The sequence below is a fragment of the Hoplias malabaricus genome, chromosome 1 (genome assembly GCF_029633855.1).
Source record: "Hoplias malabaricus isolate fHopMal1 chromosome 1, fHopMal1.hap1, whole genome shotgun sequence".
NCBI lineage: Eukaryota > Metazoa > Chordata > Actinopteri > Characiformes > Erythrinidae > Hoplias > Hoplias malabaricus.
In genome coordinates, this window is record NC_089800.1 from 64,967,635 (window position 1) to 64,987,986 (window position 20,352).

The 20,352-nt window shown below is 39.2% G+C and overlaps 2 protein-coding genes across 2 annotated transcripts; both read left to right on the forward strand.

The window, feature by feature from the left end:
• Nucleotides 1–2,676: 2,676 nt before the first annotated feature.
• hmx3a (H6 family homeobox 3a) lies at nt 2,677–8,328 on the forward strand. The gene is made up of 2 exons (XM_066682829.1): nt 2,677–3,321; nt 6,408–8,328. Exons 1-2 carry the CDS (start codon nt 3,021–3,023, stop codon nt 7,166–7,168), a joined length of 1,062 nt encoding a protein of 353 aa, XP_066538926.1. The 5' UTR covers nt 2,677–3,020; the 3' UTR covers nt 7,169–8,328.
• A 7,665-nt stretch (nt 8,329–15,993) lies between these two features.
• Nucleotides 15,994–20,083, forward strand: hmx2 (H6 family homeobox 2). The gene is made up of 2 exons (XM_066641972.1): nt 15,994–16,426; nt 19,497–20,083. Exons 1-2 carry the CDS (start codon nt 16,168–16,170, stop codon nt 20,081–20,083), a joined length of 846 nt encoding a protein of 281 aa, XP_066498069.1. The 5' UTR covers nt 15,994–16,167.
• Nucleotides 20,084–20,352: the final 269 nt, after the last annotated feature.

Genomic DNA, 20,352 nt, shown 5'->3' on the forward strand with positions numbered 1-20,352 from the left:
TATATATATATATATATATATATATATATATATATATATATATATATATATATATATATATATATTACATTCAAAACTCCTCGACACAGGTTTATATTACTGGGCATTTTTGATCCCCTGCTTTGTACAGTTTCATTTATTCAATGGACCTAATTAGACTAATTAATGTACTGTACAGAAAAATTACTCAAAAACATGTTGCTTTTGAAGGAATCCATTCAAATGAGTTTAAAATTGAATGAGTTACTTCAGCACAGTTCTTAGCAGAAGAAAAAATACAATGTAATGATGCTATATTTGTTACATATACATTTAGTTATTGTTCATATTATTATTAAATCCATTACAACAATATGTCACACTGTAAACTAACAGTAAGATGAGTTGAGCTGCAAGTGAATGAACATTTTATTTAGTTTACACTGTAGAGTTAAATTGAAATATCTTATATGTAAACATTCCTTTGGTTTACACTTTTCTGGATCATGCCATGTGCACATCATGATCATAACACAGCTTATATGGTATAAAATCTTTGTGAGCTGTGGGTGTTTTCTACTTTAAAAAAAACCTAAATAGGTTGTGAAATTATATAAAATAAACAAACTCAATAAAAATGTAGAAAGGAAAGGAAATGATGTGATTTTCCCCCAGATCAGATTGTCAGGGGGTTGTTCTTAGTGACTCTGACTTATAATACGCTTGAAACAAAATGAGTATATGGTTCATACACTGCTCAAAACAATGAGATTTAAAGAAAAATGAAAAGAAAACAAATAAGGTATATCTAGATAGAGTCTAGAACAGAGAGATTATGTGAAAGGAGGCAGTGGAGAGAAATATACTTTACATTACTTTATTTATAGAATTTGACCAACAGAATATAAGCTTTTAAGTATATTACAGTGTTTATAACAGAATTATTATTATTATTATTATTATTATTATTATTATTATTATTATTATTATTATTATTATTATTATTAAAACAGAAAGAGTGCTATACAATATCATGTATGATAGATGTCATATAGATATTTCCCTTCATTATTACAGAGGTCATAGCTCTGTTTGAACGCTCCTGGGTCGCTGCTGCAGTAATTGCAGGTGGCCCGTAGAGGACTCCACGCGCGCGCTCAATCACTGACCCGCGAGCTCAGTCGCGAGAGATGTTAATCATATCATTAACCCAGTGATCAGAGCACAGCACACACAGCTCGAGCGGATTAAATGAAACAGAACGAACCTTGGATAAACACAAAGGCCTTGTAACAAATTTACAGCATCTTCATTAACATGGGAGTAATGCGCAGTAACAGCAAGACTGTAATAACACAGTAATAAACGTGAAACGAGTATAATTATGTACATTACTTTAAAAAATGGTATTTTTTCAGTGAAAAAGATTTATTGATGTGTACTGAGGTATATTTCATGTAATATCTTATCTTGAAATGATTTTTTCCAAGTCCAAGTTGTATATTTTTATATCTAAAAGGTTCATTTTTACAGGTATATATCCGCTAAAATTAATACTGCTTAAATCACGTGTACAGCACATTTTTTTCTGAATATATCTATATATAAGTAAAAAGTTTAATATAGGCTATATTTTTTAATAGGAATTATATTAATAATGCTTTTATTTTTATTTGTCCAGTGAACCGTCCAAAACTAGAATGCTCTACATGACATTCTAGTCCTTATTGGGCTTTATTCTTCTCACTACAACTCAAGTTGTTTGGAGGTAATTTCCGAGATGAATTATTAAGACATTGGTTTAACGTGGTGTGTTTTTAGAAATAGAACACTGGCTAAACACGAGATTATTTAAACAAACAAAATCACTGAAATATTAGACGTTCCCATAGTAACCCAAAATGTATCGTTTATTGCTTACGATGTTACATGGCTTAGATCTGAATTGCTTTCTGTCTTTTTCAAGTTTGTATTTTGCGTTATAATTGCTTATTTTATCATCAAACACAGAAGTAAGCTACACTTCCTGCAGTTAATCCGTGCTGGAGTTAAATTTTTACCATTCACGTGAATAAAGAGTAAATTAATATATAAATTACCGGCAAGGAGCAAGCGAGCTGATATCCCATATATGATTTAATCCTGTATTTATTAATTCAACAAACTGAGGTATTTATTTAACCCTTTCTCGCAATGTACAGTTCAGCAACTATAGTAATATAATATATTACTGAATTGACATTTAAAAGAATGGCCCATAGATTTATATTTACATTTTTTATATATTTTATATTTTTAAACATGTTTGCAGGAGAATGTTAACATTGATTCCGTAATTAACAACCATGAGGGATTAACTTCCTGGAGCTGCTTCCTTATTGGTTGTTAACCAGCTCAGTCTACTTTAACTAAACGCGGTTAAGTTAAAGCGGCTTAATTTTTAACTCAATTCAGTCGCTATTTTTGAGTGCCCACCTCCTTCCCTCTACAAGCGCGCGCTCATTTGCTCTGTAATTGGACTATATAAGACCAATAACAGCCAAAGCGTCAGCCAGCAGCCAATGTCTAAGAGTCTCTCTCTCTCTGTCTCACCCTCTCCCTCTCTCTCGCTCTCTCTCTCTTTCTCTCTCTCCCTCCCTCACTCACTCACCCCTGCTCTCTCCTACTCTTTTATGCCATTTGCCGTCGCGCGCGCTCCCTTGACGTCCACTTGCTGCGTCCATCCTACTCTTCCATTTTCTTTTTTGTTTTAATCATCATCTTCACCCTGATTATTACTGTCATTGTCGTCGTTGTTGTTGCAGTTATTTTATCATCAGTTAAAATGAAGGTGATGCGCGAGATCAACGTTATTTACATTAAGCTTCTACTAACGTCGACGTATTTGTATTAGGACCGAAAGTCTGAACCGAGCAGAAGTTTGGAGAGGAACTCACTGGACATTTGTTTCGTTTTGTTCTGACGTCCACGAGGCTTTTTTTTTTTAAATTTAGCTACACTTGAAACGCTCGCGCTCGTCTGCGTGTCCCCGTGGAGCCACGATGCCCGAGACCACGCCAGATCCGCGCTCCTCGGCTAAAGACTCTCCGTTCTCCATCAAGAACCTGCTGAACTGTGACCGGAAGCCCGCGAGGCCACAGCCCGTGCTCGCGGCGGCGGCGGCGGTAGCGCGCGCTGGACTTGACGGCGCCTTCTCGCTGGCGCACGCAGGCGACTTCGGCTTCCCGCGGAACTTCGAGCTGCACGGGCAGAGGCTCGCGCTTCCCGCGTACCTGGAGCGTGCGTCTGCCTGGTGGTACCCATACACGCTGAGCGCGAGCGCGCACCTGCACAGGACCGAAGGTAATTCCTGCCGTATGCCTATGAAGTTTGGTTTTATCATAACATGTAAATGGCGCCTATAGCTATTTGTTGAATTTAATAGACAATTACACCATTGAGGGAGTTATGAATCGTGTGGGTTAGAATGTTTTGCTCGTCGTTAGTCCCACTTCATATTGTGTCTGTAATAAATATGCATTTACGTATTAACAACACATTTAATTATACTTATTTATAACGTGATATATTCACTGTTATTACAATGGGTTACACTGGATTACAGTATCAAAGCTCATGAAACATGTAAAATGTTTTTACACGTGTTATTACATGTAACTTTGTATTATCAAGATATACATGTACGATTATATGTAATTATCTAGCAACTGTATTCACTTTTGTAATAATATGAATAAAAATGTTTAGTACATTTATGGAATTACAATGTCAGTACATTTGATTTGTCAATACATCATGAGTGGTGACATTGATATTGTATGTGTTGTCAAAGCGTGATTACACCTTTATTACAGAAACGTAATTATTACTTTATATGACAGAAATGTATACACCTGCATATAGGGCGTGTATGGTTATTAACCCATAAAATGTTTACTAACATGAAAAAACTATCAAACTACCTCATAGGAGTTAACACCTTCCAAACTACATTCGTTAAACTTTGAAAACTTTAAAAAGGTCCTGAATGTTAGAAGTAAACAAGAAATTTAACCCATAATAATTGATTGGACTGTGCTACATGTCGGTAGTTGTTGTACTAATGACTTCTCATAGTGTATAGAGTCAGAAATTGTGTTTTGTACATTAATTTAAAGGTAAATGCACCTGCGCAGTCTTATAAATGCATTAAAGGATAAATAGGCATGCTAGCATTTCACTTCAGTGATGTAAACGTTGACTTGGGGTACATTCAGAGTGCAATATGAAAGAGTGGTAAATGACTACAAATCTGAGCATGACATAATTACGGAGGATAATTATCCGCTGTATTGCTCATCATTTCCATTATTTCAGCTTTATAACCGGTTAAAATGTATATATTACAATAAAATGATGCACCGTCCGGGTTGACATTTCTCATTTTAGATAATAATTTTATTTACCTACAAGACCATACTGTATCTTAGCTCCCAAATCTGTAAAATTACACATTAACAACGGATCAGCAATGTATGTACAGGCAATAGTTACAAATGGGTTACAGTAGTAAATAGGCTATAGGATCACAGTAGATAGACTGGAAAAGAAACTGAATATTTTACATATAATAACAATAGTAGTTCCTACAAAATAACTAAGTGAAAACCAGTAAATATGTCTGTGTACAAGTGTTCACTGTTAATCCAACTGTAACAGTAACTGCAGTAAATACAGATGCATAACATAAAATGTAAAAGTGCCATAATGTTTTCTTTTTTATTTTATTTTTTTTAAACCTCTTTGGTTTTGACTAAACCATTGTGTATTAACGTGTTTATAAAGGTTTGTGTAATTTAACTGTTTTTACAACTTTGAAAATAGACAACAACATCCAATTGTGCAGGGGAGCCAAAACAAGTGCACACATCTAATATCAGTTATTATTTTATTATTATTATTATTATTATTATTATTATTATTATTATTAGTATTGTTGTTGTTGTTACGAAGAATAATAGTAGTAGTAGAAGTAGGAACGTTCAGCACAGTTTCAGTCTGCATTAATAGTGCAGTCGCGTGCCAAAGTTTAAATGACTCAATTTAAAAATAAACATGATTAAGATTAAAAAAAAAAAAACATAATTTAAAGGGAAGATACTTAAACATATTCAGTTCATAAGTGTAGAATTAAGTATAATACGTAAAGGTGCCATATCTTTTGCAGGAGCCAAATTATTGGGCTTTATGAAAACGTGCAAATGTATTTTCATTTTAAAATATGTTTTAAATAATTATCTATTTCTTTAGAAAATCTACAGAAACCTCTCTATTTAATCAGGATAGCATGTCATTACAGGAAAGCCTGAGGACGCGCGAATTATTACACTATTGAGTAGAAAACAATGGCCTACTAATGAATATAGTTATATAGTTATATTTATACCTTACGTTAGGCAGAAGTGGGTGGTCCTGAATATAACCTAACAGAGGCTTGACTCCTAACAGAGGTTAACTATAAAAAGTGCAACAGGTTTTTCCATTTTTAACCCTTTCAAATAACCACCTAGCTACAGTACCTTCTACATTCTGTATAGATGCCTTGCCTATATTTAGACCTCTTAAAGAGCCAGATTTTAACAATGTCAATCCTAATATTAAATACCTTGTTTTTTAATAACTTGCTACAACAGTACCTTTTGATGTTACATAGAACTAATTTGGCAATCGTTAACCATTCAAACAGCCCATTACCCTATCGCTGTGTTTCATTAAGTATTCTCATTTAGAACCACTGCTATTTCTTTAAAACTATTAAAGAACACATTTTATTATTATTAAATAATAATTATTAAATATTTGTTCTTTTAAAATTAAATATATTCTTTTCAAATGTTTTTTATTATTATTATTTTTTTTAAATGCCTCTAATAAGGAACCTGCAAAGAATACACTGTTTGCAATCAACCAAGGGTTCTCCACCACTTATGCCAAAGTTACTTCCAGTGCTCATGGATCTACATAGAATCACTAATAATGATTCACATGAGAAACATATTTTGCTAAAAGTTTCTCAAAATGTGCAGCTTATTATTAATATCTACTACCACAATAATAAAAGACTCAGTTCATGGTTTAACAAAACCTAACTCGATTAGTTTAACAATTATTTAAAAGTGTTTATTACCTGTTTACTAACTTTTAATAGAGGCATATAAACAATTTATAAACCAATTATAAAACGTGTCTTGCATTAATGTATTCAAATGGTCCTTTTAGTGTTTTTATCCGTATATGAAAGCACTGACTTCACTTTTTTCATGATATAAAATATTTGTTTGTTTATAAAGGCGTGATAACGTGTAATAAATATATAATCATACATGGTTGGGGTTTTTGTATATAAATCCTAATTCTCATTTTCTCTCCTTATTTCTGTTCCTCTGCAGATAAAGTGAGCGCGCGAACCTGCTCCCCGGCTTCGGACCGCGTGTCCCCAGAGCTTCCTCTGAAAGGCGCGGAGGAAGACGACGAAGAAGAAGAGGAGGAAGATGAAGAAGCAAAGAGTGGCGACGAGATCGTGCTGGAAGAGAGCGATGGCGAGGAAGGGAAGAGCAAGAGGAGAGAGGGAGACAGAGGGACGGAGGAGGAAAAGGGTGGAAAGAAAGGAGGTGAGGGCGACGCACACGAGCACTCGCACGCAGACACCAAGCCATGCCGCAAGAAGAAGACGCGCACGGTGTTCTCGCGCAGCCAGGTGTTCCAGCTCGAGTCCACGTTCGACGTCAAGCGCTACCTGAGCAGCTCGGAGCGCGCGTGCCTTGCCTCCAGCCTCCAGCTCACGGAGACGCAGGTGAAGATCTGGTTCCAGAACCGGCGCAACAAGTGGAAGCGGCAGCTCGCGGCTGAGCTCGAAGCGGCCAACCTGAGCCACGCAGCGGCGCAGCGCATTGTGCGCGTGCCGGTTCTGTACCACGAGAGCGCGCCAACGGCGGGCTCGCTGCCGGGAGCCTTCGCGGCCGCGGCGGCTGCTGCAGCAGCTGCGGCTGAGAGCGTGAGTGTGAACGTGAGCGTTAACGCGTCCGCAGTTGGCGCGCGCTCTGAGCGTGAGCGTGAGCGCGCGCTCCCGGGCGCGTTTACGTTCCCTCAGCCAGCTTATTACTCCCACCATCCGGTGGTGACCTCCGTGCCCCTACTCAGGCCCGTGTGAGCCGAGGCCTGGCGCACGGAGAGACACACAGACTGCTTTTATAACGTTTTTTCTTTTTCGTTTTCCATGTTTTTTTTTTTTTTGTTTGTTTGTTTTTGTTTTGTTTTGTTTTGTAACGTCCATAACGTTACACAGACTGAGAGAATAAATTAAATGCATACATTAAAAAAACAGAAGATATTTTTCTAAAAACGATTGCTTATTTTATTTTATTTTTGTTTCGTTTTTTTTAAAGAGAAACGAGAATGCTACTGTACATTTACATTCAGTCTTCTACTTTTTTGTTCCAAAAAAAAATCACGCTACTGTGCTTTTAAATATATTTTTTTGTTTCTTTACCTCGTTTTCTCCAACAAAGTGGTCACTACTGTGTTTAAAATTGTTATTTTTTTTATTATTAATTTTGTTTTCCAAGGGAACACTACTGTTGTGGGGTTGTTTGGACTATAAATGAATATGAAGACACATTTTGTGTTAGTTTAAGACTGAGGAGGTGAATCCGGGGACTATACTATATTATTATTATTATTATTATTATTATTATTATTATTATTATACAATTTGTCTCAAGTTTCTCGGAATATCCTACAACCTCAGACCAAGATCACTTTTACGTTCACACTGTCCAGAATTCACTTGTACGACCTAGAATTCGAATTGCCTTTGTTTACACTATTTGAGCAGAAACATTTTTAATTATTCACTGTATACTTGTTTTCTTTTATTTTAATTTTTCTACATTGTGTGTGCAATAGCCTACTGTGAGGACTGGGTGTATACTATCTGGGAGACTGTCTACTTTTAAAAAACAAACAAACAAATAAGCAAGAAGACAAACAAACAAACAAACAAATTTTCCTTAAGGAGGATTCACACATAGGAATCGACTTTCTTTGTTAAGCTATATATATGGACAATCAATGTCATAAGTCTACACTGGAATTATATTATCATTATGATTAGTTATTATTATTATGACACTGGATTTCATCTGAGCCCCGGACCAGTCTCTATGTTTTCCTCTTCTAGCCTCAGCTACTGATGTATATGTGAAAGACTACGTGTTTAACCGAATTGAGGAAGACGTGTGTCCTTTGTACAGCGAAAATAAACTCTTTTGATATTGTACCGATTATTTCTGTTGTGAAATAAATGGAGTTATGACGGTGGTTTAGGTGTTTGTTTCTAGTGTGATGCGATTGGGTAAAGGTAGGGGCTATCACCAGTGCATTCTACACGGCAAGCTGGGCTTATTCTTGGTCGAGAGTCTTAACACTGCATTCACCTGCATCTGTAATATATGATTAAACCTGTGAGTGCAGCATCTGCACATATTTGTAGATTACGCTCTGGCTGGCAGTAGGGGGATATTGCCCCATTAACTCTGACTCTAGGCATACGTCATTGAGTGTAATCACTGCGTCACGGATAATGAACCACTTTAGAAGCCAGTGACTGGTATCAAAGGGACTCGGTCATTAAAGAATTATAATAACTACACACTCAAGGGTTCTTCAACTTCAGTCAAAGAAGTCTCAAACAATCATTTGAATTCATTTGCATTAACCTTTTTTCTTTGCATTTTAAAGTGTTCTTGGAAAACCTGTTTTGATAAAACGTCAGGTTAAACCCTATGGTTCAAAAGACGTGGACATTTAACGAAACATTTGAATGCATTTGCATTGTTTAATGATGGAAAACCCGTGGTAAACGGTCCTTTTTAGAACCTAAAATGGTTGCATTAACTATTAGCACTTAAAGAATTATTTAAAATATATTTGCATGCGTATGATTATTTGTTTGGTTTATCCATGGAAAACCTGTTGGTTAAAGAAGGTTACATGAGTCATATAAGCCATTTATTATCTAGTACCAGAATTGCTAAGATTGCTTGATAAATGACCAAGAACACTGGAAGAGAATAGAACTATGAACTGTGGAAAAAACATTAGAATTAATAGCAAAAATAGCATGTTCCAGGTTTAATGGTGGATCTCCTACTGTTTTGTTCTTTTGAGCTACAGAACCCTGATGCACTTTGAATCAGTAACTCCAGCCCATTCAAATGTTTAAAACTTCGTCAAGCTGCAGGGTCATTTAAACTTGACTATGGCTCCAAAATGATATTCTGACGTCACAGCCATGAACAGGAAAATAGGACTTGTGACGATGAGAATTAAAATAAAGACTCTTGTATGTAATGGCCTTACACATAAAAATGCATTTTAATAGCTTTCAATTGATTTAGACATACTCTTATTCATTTTTCGTAACAGATACTAACGCTAAGACTTATTTATCAGCATCAAATAACTACATTAGTTTCCATGAATAATAAAGAGCCCCAAGATATGGGTCCTAAGAATCGAAAGGTATCGAGGTCAACAATATACTGTGGGTTAAAATCATAAAGCACATTCAGACATCGCTGAACAAGGTGCGCGAGCAGATAATGCGGCCTAATAATCATAACGTGAGAATCGACCCTTCTCTCGCGCGCGCAGCCCATTAGTGCGGATGAACTGACTATCGGCGCTCGATCCTCAAGCCTTTATCGATCTCTTAATGTCTGTTAAATATTGTTTCAAATCAAGGCCATTGTTCATGGGATTATCATGTTTTTTGCTTTGTTTTTTGTGCATCACCGATGATGACCTTGATTCGTGCACGAAAAAAATCATCACTCGATAATTTCCATTAGCGCGCGTCCTCTGTGTATGAGTGTGTTTATGTTAAGGAGGGGAGTGGACACATGACGGCGAGTGTGTGTGTGTTGTGTTGTATGGGGGTGGTCTGGAACCTTGTAGGAAACTCCTTTTGGGCGCAAAATTACATGGTCATATTAAAAAGACGTCGTGATGATGGCAATTTTTAAATTAATCTTTTTTTAGTTAGTGAGTTAATCATTTGTTTCCGTGCACACACACACACGCACACACGAACTATATTATTTAAAATGTACATGTTTTGAGGTTGAGGAAGGTTTCCTTTTAGGTTATGGTTATGGTTTAGTTTGTTATTATTAAGTTTAGGTCAAAGTACTGTGCACAACAATAATAGAAACTTAGGCCTATTTGAGCATATATGTATTTTGTGTTATGTTCATGATGACTACATATATGTAGTCCATAGTCCATGTAGTATATACAAATATGTAGCCATGAGGCTTTCTTTCTTTCTGCAGATTGTATGCACGTGTGGTGCGTTTATGTGTATTTGTGTTACACTTTATTAATTCAAGCACCATCAAACTGAAGGAACCCGCTGATTTCGTGACCTACGTTTGTGACGTCATTCTACGTTTGTGATGTCATTTTTCTGATTGAACAGTATGGCTTTGTTTTACATTTATATGACATTTACAGACATACATACTGACTGCATATTTATTAAGGGTGGAATTCAGAAAACCACCAGTGATGACGTGTAGGGTGAGCAGTGTACACATATTCTGAGTAGCACTGGTCAAATGCAGAATCTGAAACATTGCACTATTTGCATTTTACTTTGTATAGAATTGTCAGAAACTTGAAATAACAAAGTTTTTAATGAAATTTTATGACAAATTTAGGATTTTTACAATGTACAATACATAATATTTTGAAAAGATTCAGGGAATCTAGAGAAATATCAGTGTAAGGCAAGGCCGGAAACCACTGCTGAATGGCTTTCAAAGACTGTGAAACCACTCCATGAAAAACCAGCATGCGACTGTAATAAACATATCCAGTTCAGAGAATATTACAGTCTCTTCTCCAAAAGGAGAGCTGAATATTTGTAATCTTTCATTAAAGAACTGTGTAAAATAAAGGAGCATTATATAAGTTCTGGAGATTACAATTTTAAAACCTACAATTATAATGCAATATAAATAGAAAGTACAATTATGTTCCTTAGTTAAACATACTGAATATGTACTGTTCAGGGTACCACCACACTGACAACAAAAGGTACAACCATAGGGACAGTGTGTCAGTCCATCACAGGACCCACAGTCCACACACTCTTACATACAGACAAAAACACACTTACCAAGTTGTGTTTTTGGATGCAGAGCTCAAACGATGTGGGGCTCAAACCTTCAACCCCAGAACTCTGAAGCTGTGTGACAGGAATGCTACCTGTTGCACCACTTGTTTGGTTGCATCCCCCTGCAATAGCTTTAGACCCCCACTTTGGGAACTATTGACTTAAAGGATAAAAAAAGGGTCTTGTTTCTAGCAAGACATCTCTCAGGGTGCATAAGTGCCCATAGTTTGGATGACTGTCATATGTGAGAAAGTAACATGGATGTGGAAACATATATGGGATGAAAAAATCATGGTCACATCAAGGAAAGGCAATTTCCTGGGAAGTCCATGGTTATTTCAGCAAGAGAGGACTAGGCCTCAGTCTGCATACTGCAAGATGGTGTCCTAATATATATATATTAAATTTGTCAGTAAAATATGCTCTTTGTAATTTGTCAGTTTCAAGAGAATCCACATATTGTTGATTCCATTGTTGAGACAGACAGAGAGAGAGAGAGAGAGAGAGAGAGAGAGAGAGAGAGAGAGAGAGAGAGATGTAGTGCAACTGACCGTTGTCTGAAACGTTTTATAATGTTGTTTTGGGCCGATCTAGTTTTCAGTATTCTTCTTCTTCTTTTTCTTCTTCTTCTTCTTCTTCTTCTTCTTCTTCTTCTTCTTCTTCTTCTTCTTCTTCTTCTTCGTGTTTTCTACCAATAAAGCCGAGCTGCTTCTCCTTGTCCGTTCACGTGGCTCGTGATTGAGCGCGGGCCTCAGATTTTCATCAGAGCTGCATTAAGTGAAACATAGGTTCCAGAGGCAGGGCCTTGATTGAAACAGTTTAAATTTTAATTGTGTTTTTAATTTGACATATAGTTGCAGGAAGGAGTGGGGGGAGATTTGAGGCGCGTGGGGGTGGCGGGGGGGGGGGGGCGTGAGGGGTGATGACAGGGCGCAAGCGCCGAGGGGCCGCTCGATTCCCCTTTAATTTCTCCCCGAGGAATGGATGAGTATATCAGGGCAGTAGATTGGAAAGCCATTAAGACTCAATGGTTGCCTTGTTAATTGGAAGTTGATGGATAGGCGTGTGCGCGCGGATCGCGGGAGCGCGCGCAGATCCAATCTTCTCTTGGACTCTCTGTTTTCCAATAAATTACCCAATTCATTTCCCGCCCGTAGATTACATAAATTGTACACCTCCAGGGCTCGAGCTCTCGCGCCCTGGCCCTTCCTATAGCCCCCCACCCACACAAGCGCGCGCACACATACATGCATACATGTACAGGCATACACAAATACACACTGAAAACACACACACACTCAAACACATGAACTTCTACAGACACTCCTACCACTACAAAACATACACACGCGCGCGCGCGCACTTCCCTGGACCATTTGAAGGAAAGAACAAATAAATAAATAAAATAAAAGCGCAGCCTCGAATCCTTGAATGAAAATCGAAACATAATCAGCGTTTATACTTAGAGAATTTATTGATATCATTTTCTCTGTAATTTCCTTATTCTACAGTTAGACAAGCCATACATCATAATACACACACGCAGAGAGAGAGAGAAAGAGAGAGAGCGAGAAAGAGCGAGAGAGAGCGAGAGAGAGAGCGAGAGAGAGAGAGAGAGAGAGAGAGAGAGAGAGAGAGGAAACGAGACAGATCCAGAGATAGAGAGAGGGGGGTGATAAGAGAGAAGAAAGAAACGGAGTGAGAGAGAGAGAGAGAGAGAGAGAGAGAGAGAGAGAGAGAGAGAGAGAGAGAGAGAGAGAGACAGACGGCGGTGCGGGGGGTGGTGGGGTGTTAAGAGACAAAGGTTTGCTCTTTGTTTAATATTTATCGAAGCTAGATTCTCTATTGAGTTTTTCACGGCTTCATCTGTCTTTCTGCGCAAACGTTACGCAACTTGTGTCTGCGCAGGTCTGCGATAAAAAATAATCACTGTCCATCAGAACACAATCACACACACACACACACACACACACACACACACACACACACACAGACTAACGAAGCGTTTGAAAATGTTTGTTTTCTTACTTGTATCGAGGGTGTTTCAGACAGTGTATTTTATAGGTGGCCATGGAAAAGTGTTCAGGTGCACCTGTTTTGTGTGTGTGTGTGTGTGTGTGTGTGTGTGAGAGAGAGAGAGAGAGAGAGAGAGTGGCGTTCAGGGTGTTTTCCTGCCTTGGGCCCCAGTGATTAGGCTCCGGACCCACCACCACCCTAAGCGTTTGTGGACAATGAATGAATAATTTAATGAATGAAAATACGCTTCCATTGTGAGATTGTTCCTTTTTTAAACTCCTACACAAAAGAGATGCGAAAAATATGAGGGGTAAATGAAAATAAATAAACAATTACATTTCACAGACCGCGAAAACAAATATAACAAAATGTAACAGTGGGATTGAATGGTAGAAAGACGGATGATTAAATACCAATGATTCTTTTTCCCTCTTGTTTCGAAACTCATATGATACATATTTTTCTTTTTACATTTACTTATTTTCTTTCTCTCCGCACCCCCCCCCCCTCTCTCTCTCTCTCTCTCTCTCTCTCAGTTCTGAGCTGAAGGGTCACCGCGCATTTCCGGCCTCGGTCGATGTCCCGGACCGCGTCCCGGACTCTATTTTGCGGCAACAGCATCACACCGTCACCGTGAAACACAGCGCAGAACTGCGGACATTAAAACGAACTGGACGCTATTTAAGTCATATTTTTCAACATCAAGCGATGCTCACGTGCATTAGATATCATATATTAGTCTTTTAAGGGGGTGGGGTGAGGGGCGACACTCTTCACGCTCCATCACCTCACCCTCGCGTGCATTTACAGCGCCTCGTGGCTCTTTTTGTGGCTCTTTAGTAAACGCTAACGAGGCCTGATGGGGCGAGACCCCCTAACACACACACACACACACATTCACAGACACATGACGCACCCTCATTCACAGACTGACAAACACACACTCTCTCTCACGCTTTCTCTCTCTCCACACTCCTTCCCCCAAAGAGCCGGGAGGCGCGTGCAAACATACACACACACACACACACACACACCCTCCAATCAATTAGCCAATCAATTAGGCGGGTCGTGCCCGCACCCGCCCGCCCGCCCGCCCGCGCGCGCGCTCTCCAGATCAGCCCCGCCATAATGATCAAATTAATTCTTAAACGGAGATAATGGACGCGCGATGAGTTTATTATTTTGAAGAAAAATGAGGCAGGATCCATTAGGAGTGTCCCGCAACGCGCCGCGCGCTCCAGCTCGGCTATAGTTTGACCAATTTGCCATTTATAGTAGAGAGAGCTCGCGGAATTTAAAAGGCCTCTTTAACGTGATGTATGAGTTCACGCGCCAGGTGAAAGAGCGAGGCAGCCCCGCGCCACTTGTCACGGAAAAAGTCCTGGCATGAGCTTCAAAAGACCCCGGTTTAGGTTTGAGATCAGAGCCTACTACTCCAGATTTGTGCGCTCAGTGTCCCTAGTGTGTGTGTGTGTGTGTGTGTGTGTGTGTGTGCGCGCGCGCGTGTGTGTGTGTGTGTGTGTGTGTGTGTTGTGTGTGTGTGTGTGTGTGCGTGTGTGTGTGTGTGTGTTCAAAATACAGAAAATCTGTCATTGTGGTGGTACCCTCAATGGTACATATTCGTACCTTTAATTAGAAAACATAATTGTACCCTATTCCGTTGTAACCGTAGATTTAAACATTGTGTTGCCTTCATATGCCCCATATCATCTCCAGAACCAGTTTTATTTTACACAGTTCTATAATTAAAGATTACAAATAATCTCCTTTGACGACCAGCACAAACGGTTCAGCAACAAATCAGCCACTGTTTACACTTTACATCTAAAAGGGGGACAAACAGAGAAGATAGGAGTCTAATAGAGTGGACAATGAGTCGACACAGGGTTTAAAAACTCAAGCAGCCCCTTTCACTCTTAAAAATAAAGGTGCTACAAAAGGTTCTTTAAGTGATGCCATAGAAAAAGGGCGTTTAAATGGGTAAAGAACACAACATGTTTGACGTGGTCCTGACCAATATAGCAAGGCGTGAAATGGAACTAAAAAGTATGCAGAGCAACGGATGGACTACACTCTGTAACTACAATGATCCTGTGGTCAGCAGAGCTGAGAGACTGGACAAGGATTGTAGATACAAAGATTTGGGTTTTACATTACAATGCATTACATCACAAGCAGTGCAAAACAGTAAACAATACAATATAATACAGAAAAGAACCAACACAATATCATATGAATTCTTTGAATCTATGGTCACCGTCATTCGTATTTAATTTAAATTAATTTAATAAATATATAATTCTTTCATTTGATTTCACGTAAAAAAATGGAAGAGTTTAAAATGGCGAATTTTAATTGGAGCAAATTAACAAACATCAACAATTGAGTTCTCCTGGTTTCCTCGTCCCCACATCCCTCCTTCTCCTCCTCTTTCCTCTGTGTGTGTGTTTGTGGTGTATCTGTGGCTGCGTTTGAAATGTGCGGGCCTGTCCGCGCGCGCGCCCGCCATTGGCCCACGCAGCCGCCCAGCCGCCAGCCGCCTCACATACATCATGCAAATGAGGGCGCGCGCGCGGCCGCCTCCGGAGCCCAGAGCGCGCGCGCGCGCGGACCGCGACGCATTCGGCCGCGTGCGAGTCGCAAGAAGAAAAACCGGCACTTTTTTTAACCACTAAAAAACAAAGATAATTTAAAAAAAAAAGAGTTTTTGAAAGAAAGCTCTCGCGCTGTTTCTCTACGGGACTTTACTGTTTGTGGACTGGAGCGCGCTGTCAACCGAACTCAAAATAATAAGAAGAACGAAAATACAACGGCGCCAAAACTTTTATGTAGCCTCGGCTAAGAGCGGCGTGCTTTCATTGTTGCTGCTGTTGTTGTTGTTGTTGTTGTTGCTGCTGCTGCTGTTGTGGTGGAGGTGGTGCAAAGCGGCGGCTTGTGATTGTTATGAGGCGAGAATGAGCCGGTCTCAGGACAGCGCGAGCAAGTGCGCGGCGGCCGCAGCGGCGATCTCGAGCTTCAGCATCCAGTCGATCCTGGGCGGCGCGGCAGAAAGTGCGCAGCAGAGCCCCGCAGCGGCGCCCCGCAAACGCGCGCTCTCCGTGTCCTCCGAGGACGAGTGCAGCGGCGCGGAGGACGCCACGGACTGCTGCTGCACAGAGCGCGCGCTGCACGAGTCCTGCGGCCGCCACCAGCCGCTCAGCTTCCCCTGCATAGGTAAGAGTCCTCCATTTTTTTTTTAACAAATAACTATAGTATTGTTATACTGTTGAACTGTAATAGTGAAATGTGAAATATAATTTACTACAGTTATTTATTACAGTTACTAACGCGTAGAGTACTGCATTGTAATATATTGTAGTGTATGATAATACAGTATACTGCATTGTAGTGTAGTGAATTGCGTAAACGGAATAATACTGTATTGTAGAGTGTATCGCATTGTAGTACAGTGTATTGTATATTGCTTTCTATTGTTATTGATAGTGATTTTTTCCCTTTAATCCGAGTTTGTTTGCTCATCTCGCGCAACGGCAGGTGCACATATGCGGTCCTGTACAGATTCTCTATAAGGAGCAGCATTACAAAGTTCTGCTGGTTTCAGTGCGATATTTTAATGAATACTATTTAAGACATTTAAGATAATAAAACATACACCAGTCAGAAAATGTGCCATAACGTGTTCACTGGTCACATTTTGTATTTAACTTGATCAAATCTGGTTAATTTATTAAAGTCAGCACACACACCATAGCCATGCTTTAAAACGTGCATGTGTGTGTTCCTTCAGGATCGTTTAAAAATTAACCACACTCGACATTTTACATACAACATAACTATAAAAAAACACAGCAAAGAGGGCTGAGAGGCTCAAGGTTTAACTGTGAGCAGTTGGATGTTTTACGCCAATTCAGCACGGTGTGGTTTAGGATTTGATCTTAATTCTTTATTGTGAGCCGTAGCCCAGACCCAGAATGAGTTTAAACCAAGACACGAAAGAATATCCATCACTTTCTTTACGATTTGCCCCAAGAATACGTTTAACTCAAGTCTAAATGTGTTATCTCCAATCTGCTACTTCAACGTTTTCATACGTCTTGTTTGATCACTCAATACCTGGGGCTATAGATTAAACCTAATTGTAGACCTACCTCTGGTGATTCACAAATAACACTGCAGTTCAATAACAAGCTTTAATCCACTCCTGTAGGTTTTTATTAATGTAGATGCTGGAAGTGAAAATAATCCGTTTAGTTATACAATCATAAATGCTGTGGCTTTAATTAAACGCCAGACGTTGATGCAACCGTTTAGGTGTTAGTATTTCTTGTGATTCTTGTGATTTCAGCACCATACTCTATCATCCATATGTGTTTCATATAACACCGTTCACACAAACTGTATACAGCTAATTCAACACTGTCCACGTTTAGACGATTAGGTGCCAGTTCCAGTTTAGAGATGTTAAATGTAATGGTACTGATATTAATTAAAATGCTTTGTGTTTGCTTAGACAATGTTTTTACAAGTTTTACACAACGCGAAATGTCTAGATATAAATCTCCCGTTTAGGTCTTAATTCAGTTTTACGTTCAGTTCTACGTTATGTTTTAATGTCCTCACTTGATTTTCCTGCGACATCAAAGACAGTTGTGATAGCTATGGTTGTAAACATAGTGGGCGGAGAGGAACTGATGGACACTTTCGACACTTATCTGATCAAGCTGTTGTTTTATTTACACTGTCACCGCACAGAGGGAGGTCAAATAATCAAATAAATAACTAGCGCCGTGTTTTCGCTAATTGACCGCGCGCCTTCGTTCAGGCGAATTTCGCCAATTGAGCGTTAAATGCGCGCGGATTTAATTAATATCGCGCGCTCAGCCTTGGTCATATTACACTGGGCACCCGCCACCTTTCAACAGTCCATGAGCTCTCAGCTAAAGCTCTTTAGTGGGGGCCATTTTGATTGGAAATATCAAAGTAGCCTACTTCAGCAAATTAATTAGCGTACATAAGTATTTTCAGACCAGGAATGACTTTACAGACAGTGAATTTAATAGAATTTTACGCTAAAAGGTATTAGATACACTCTGATTTTGCAGTGTTTATATTTCCAGGTGAACTGAAATGAAACTCGACACTTTCTGGTGCTGTAACTCTATATAGTGTCAATTCAACGCTCGACGCTGTAGGTATTAAGTCCACGCTGTATGTTTTGCTTCAGCCAGTGTAGGCGGTAACTCAAGGATGAAGATAGTAACTTAACACTGGAGCTGTTAACGTAACACTGGGGATTTTGCTGGGGTTTACAGTAACAGAAAACCTATCCTCAGGTTTCATTTAATAAGTATGCCATATAGTAATATACACTTCTGAATAACAATAAAAAAATACGTAATTATATATAGGACTTCTATAAGCATGTTTTTACCAGCTTATTAACTACGGTAATAAACCGGTTCACCTACAATACATGTGTTGTTACTATTATTAATAATAATATTAATAATAACAATATAATACAAATAAAAAATTATAATAATTAAACATAAAATTCAATACATACATCTCCTTATGAAACTGAAAGCATAAAAGTTCAGTAATTAAACAAATTAAACATGTATAAGACATGAATACACATGAAATCATCTAGATGTATTTTGTGTCAATTATACATTTTTATACATATAGCAATAAGAATTATAAAAATTACACAGTCTACATAATACACGTGAAGCATATTGCTATTAAGAAAAAGTTTATTCCATTAAAATGACATAGTTATACATTAGATTATGGTTAGGATATTTATTAACTATGGAGAATGTGCACTTTTTACAAAAGCTACAGGTCTAATGTTTTTAGATACTGTAAGTGTTAGAGCATTCAAGTATTATTACCATATTAAATACGGGTTCTTACATGTAATTACAAATGTTTATATATGATCAATTCTATAGCACATTTGTTATTAACAAAGGTATTTTTATGGCCATAATATATTTATAGGTCGAATAAATGTGAAATTCATGAATCATATATAAATATATGTTCATTGAATAGATATATATGTGGGCCAGAAAATAACATACAGATATTACATCCCCCAACCCCCGCCCCAAACACACACAGGCACACACACACACACACACACACACACACACACATATATTCATATTTATTTATATGGATTTAAATGGATTTATATATAATACATACAGGGAGAATATTTTTATGTTAAACCATACACGTATTAATATTGGTGTGTGTGTGTGTATCACAGGTTCACACAAATCCTTGCTCCAGCCTCAGGACTCGACGTTGGTGGAGCGTGCGCCTCGCCTGCCACCGTCCCTGCTGTCCTCGGACTATAAAGAGGAGCGCGAAGAGGAGGAAGACGAGGAGGAGCGCGAGGAGGAGCGCTCGAGCGCCGTGTGCGGGGAGCGGCGGCGCGAGGGCAGTAGTGGTTCGGCGGCGGCGGCAGCGGCGGCCAAGAAGAAAACGCGCACGGTGTTCTCGCGCAGCCAGGTTTACCAGCTCGAGTCCACGTTCGACGTCAAACGCTACCTGAGCAGCTCCGAGCGCGCGTGCCTCGCCTCCAGCCTCCAGCTCACGGAGACGCAGGTCAAGACCTGGTTCCAAAACCGGCGCAACAAGTGGAAGCGGCAGCTCGCGGCCGAGCTCGAGGCGGCCAACCTTGCTCACAACTCGGCACAGACTCTCGTGGGCGTACCGCTCGTGCTGCGCGACAACGGGCTGCTACGCGTGCCTGTGCCGCGCTCTATCGCCTTCCCCACGCCCCTGTATTACCCCGCGAGTAACATGCACGCGCTGCCGTTGTACAATCTTTACAACAAGATTGAATACTGACTCATTACAACTCGCGTGCAAGAAAGGGGGCGCAGCACTTGCGACAGAGGACACGTTGTTGTTATTATTATTATTATCATTATTATTCTAATTCTATGAACTGGTCTAATATCAATTTTCACTCCAATGGAAAAGCTGCTCTGTTACGTCACATATAGGCCTACATTTAAATCTGGACTTGCAATGGATGACGTCAGCACAGCAAAAGTGTTGCCAAAACGTAAACTGTAAAAATAAGTGTGACGTCACATAGACATGTGAATTTTTTA

What these genes read in the sequence shown, in the direction of transcription:
- hmx3a (XM_066682829.1), top strand. Translation starts at nt 3,021, where the DNA reads ATGCCCGAGACCACGCCAGATCCGCGCTCCTCGGCTAAAGACTCTCCG. An exon ending in GCACCTGCACAGGACCGAAG is followed by an intron (nt 3,322 to 6,407) that starts GTAATTCCTGCC and finishes GTTCCTCTGCAG; the next exon opens with ATAAAGTGAGCGCGCGAACC.
- hmx2 (XM_066641972.1), top strand. Translation starts at nt 16,168, where the DNA reads ATGAGCCGGTCTCAGGACAGCGCGAGCAAGTGCGCGGCGGCCGCAGCG. An exon ending in GCTCAGCTTCCCCTGCATAG is followed by an intron (nt 16,427 to 19,496) that starts GTAAGAGTCCTC and finishes TGTGTATCACAG; the next exon opens with GTTCACACAAATCCTTGCTC.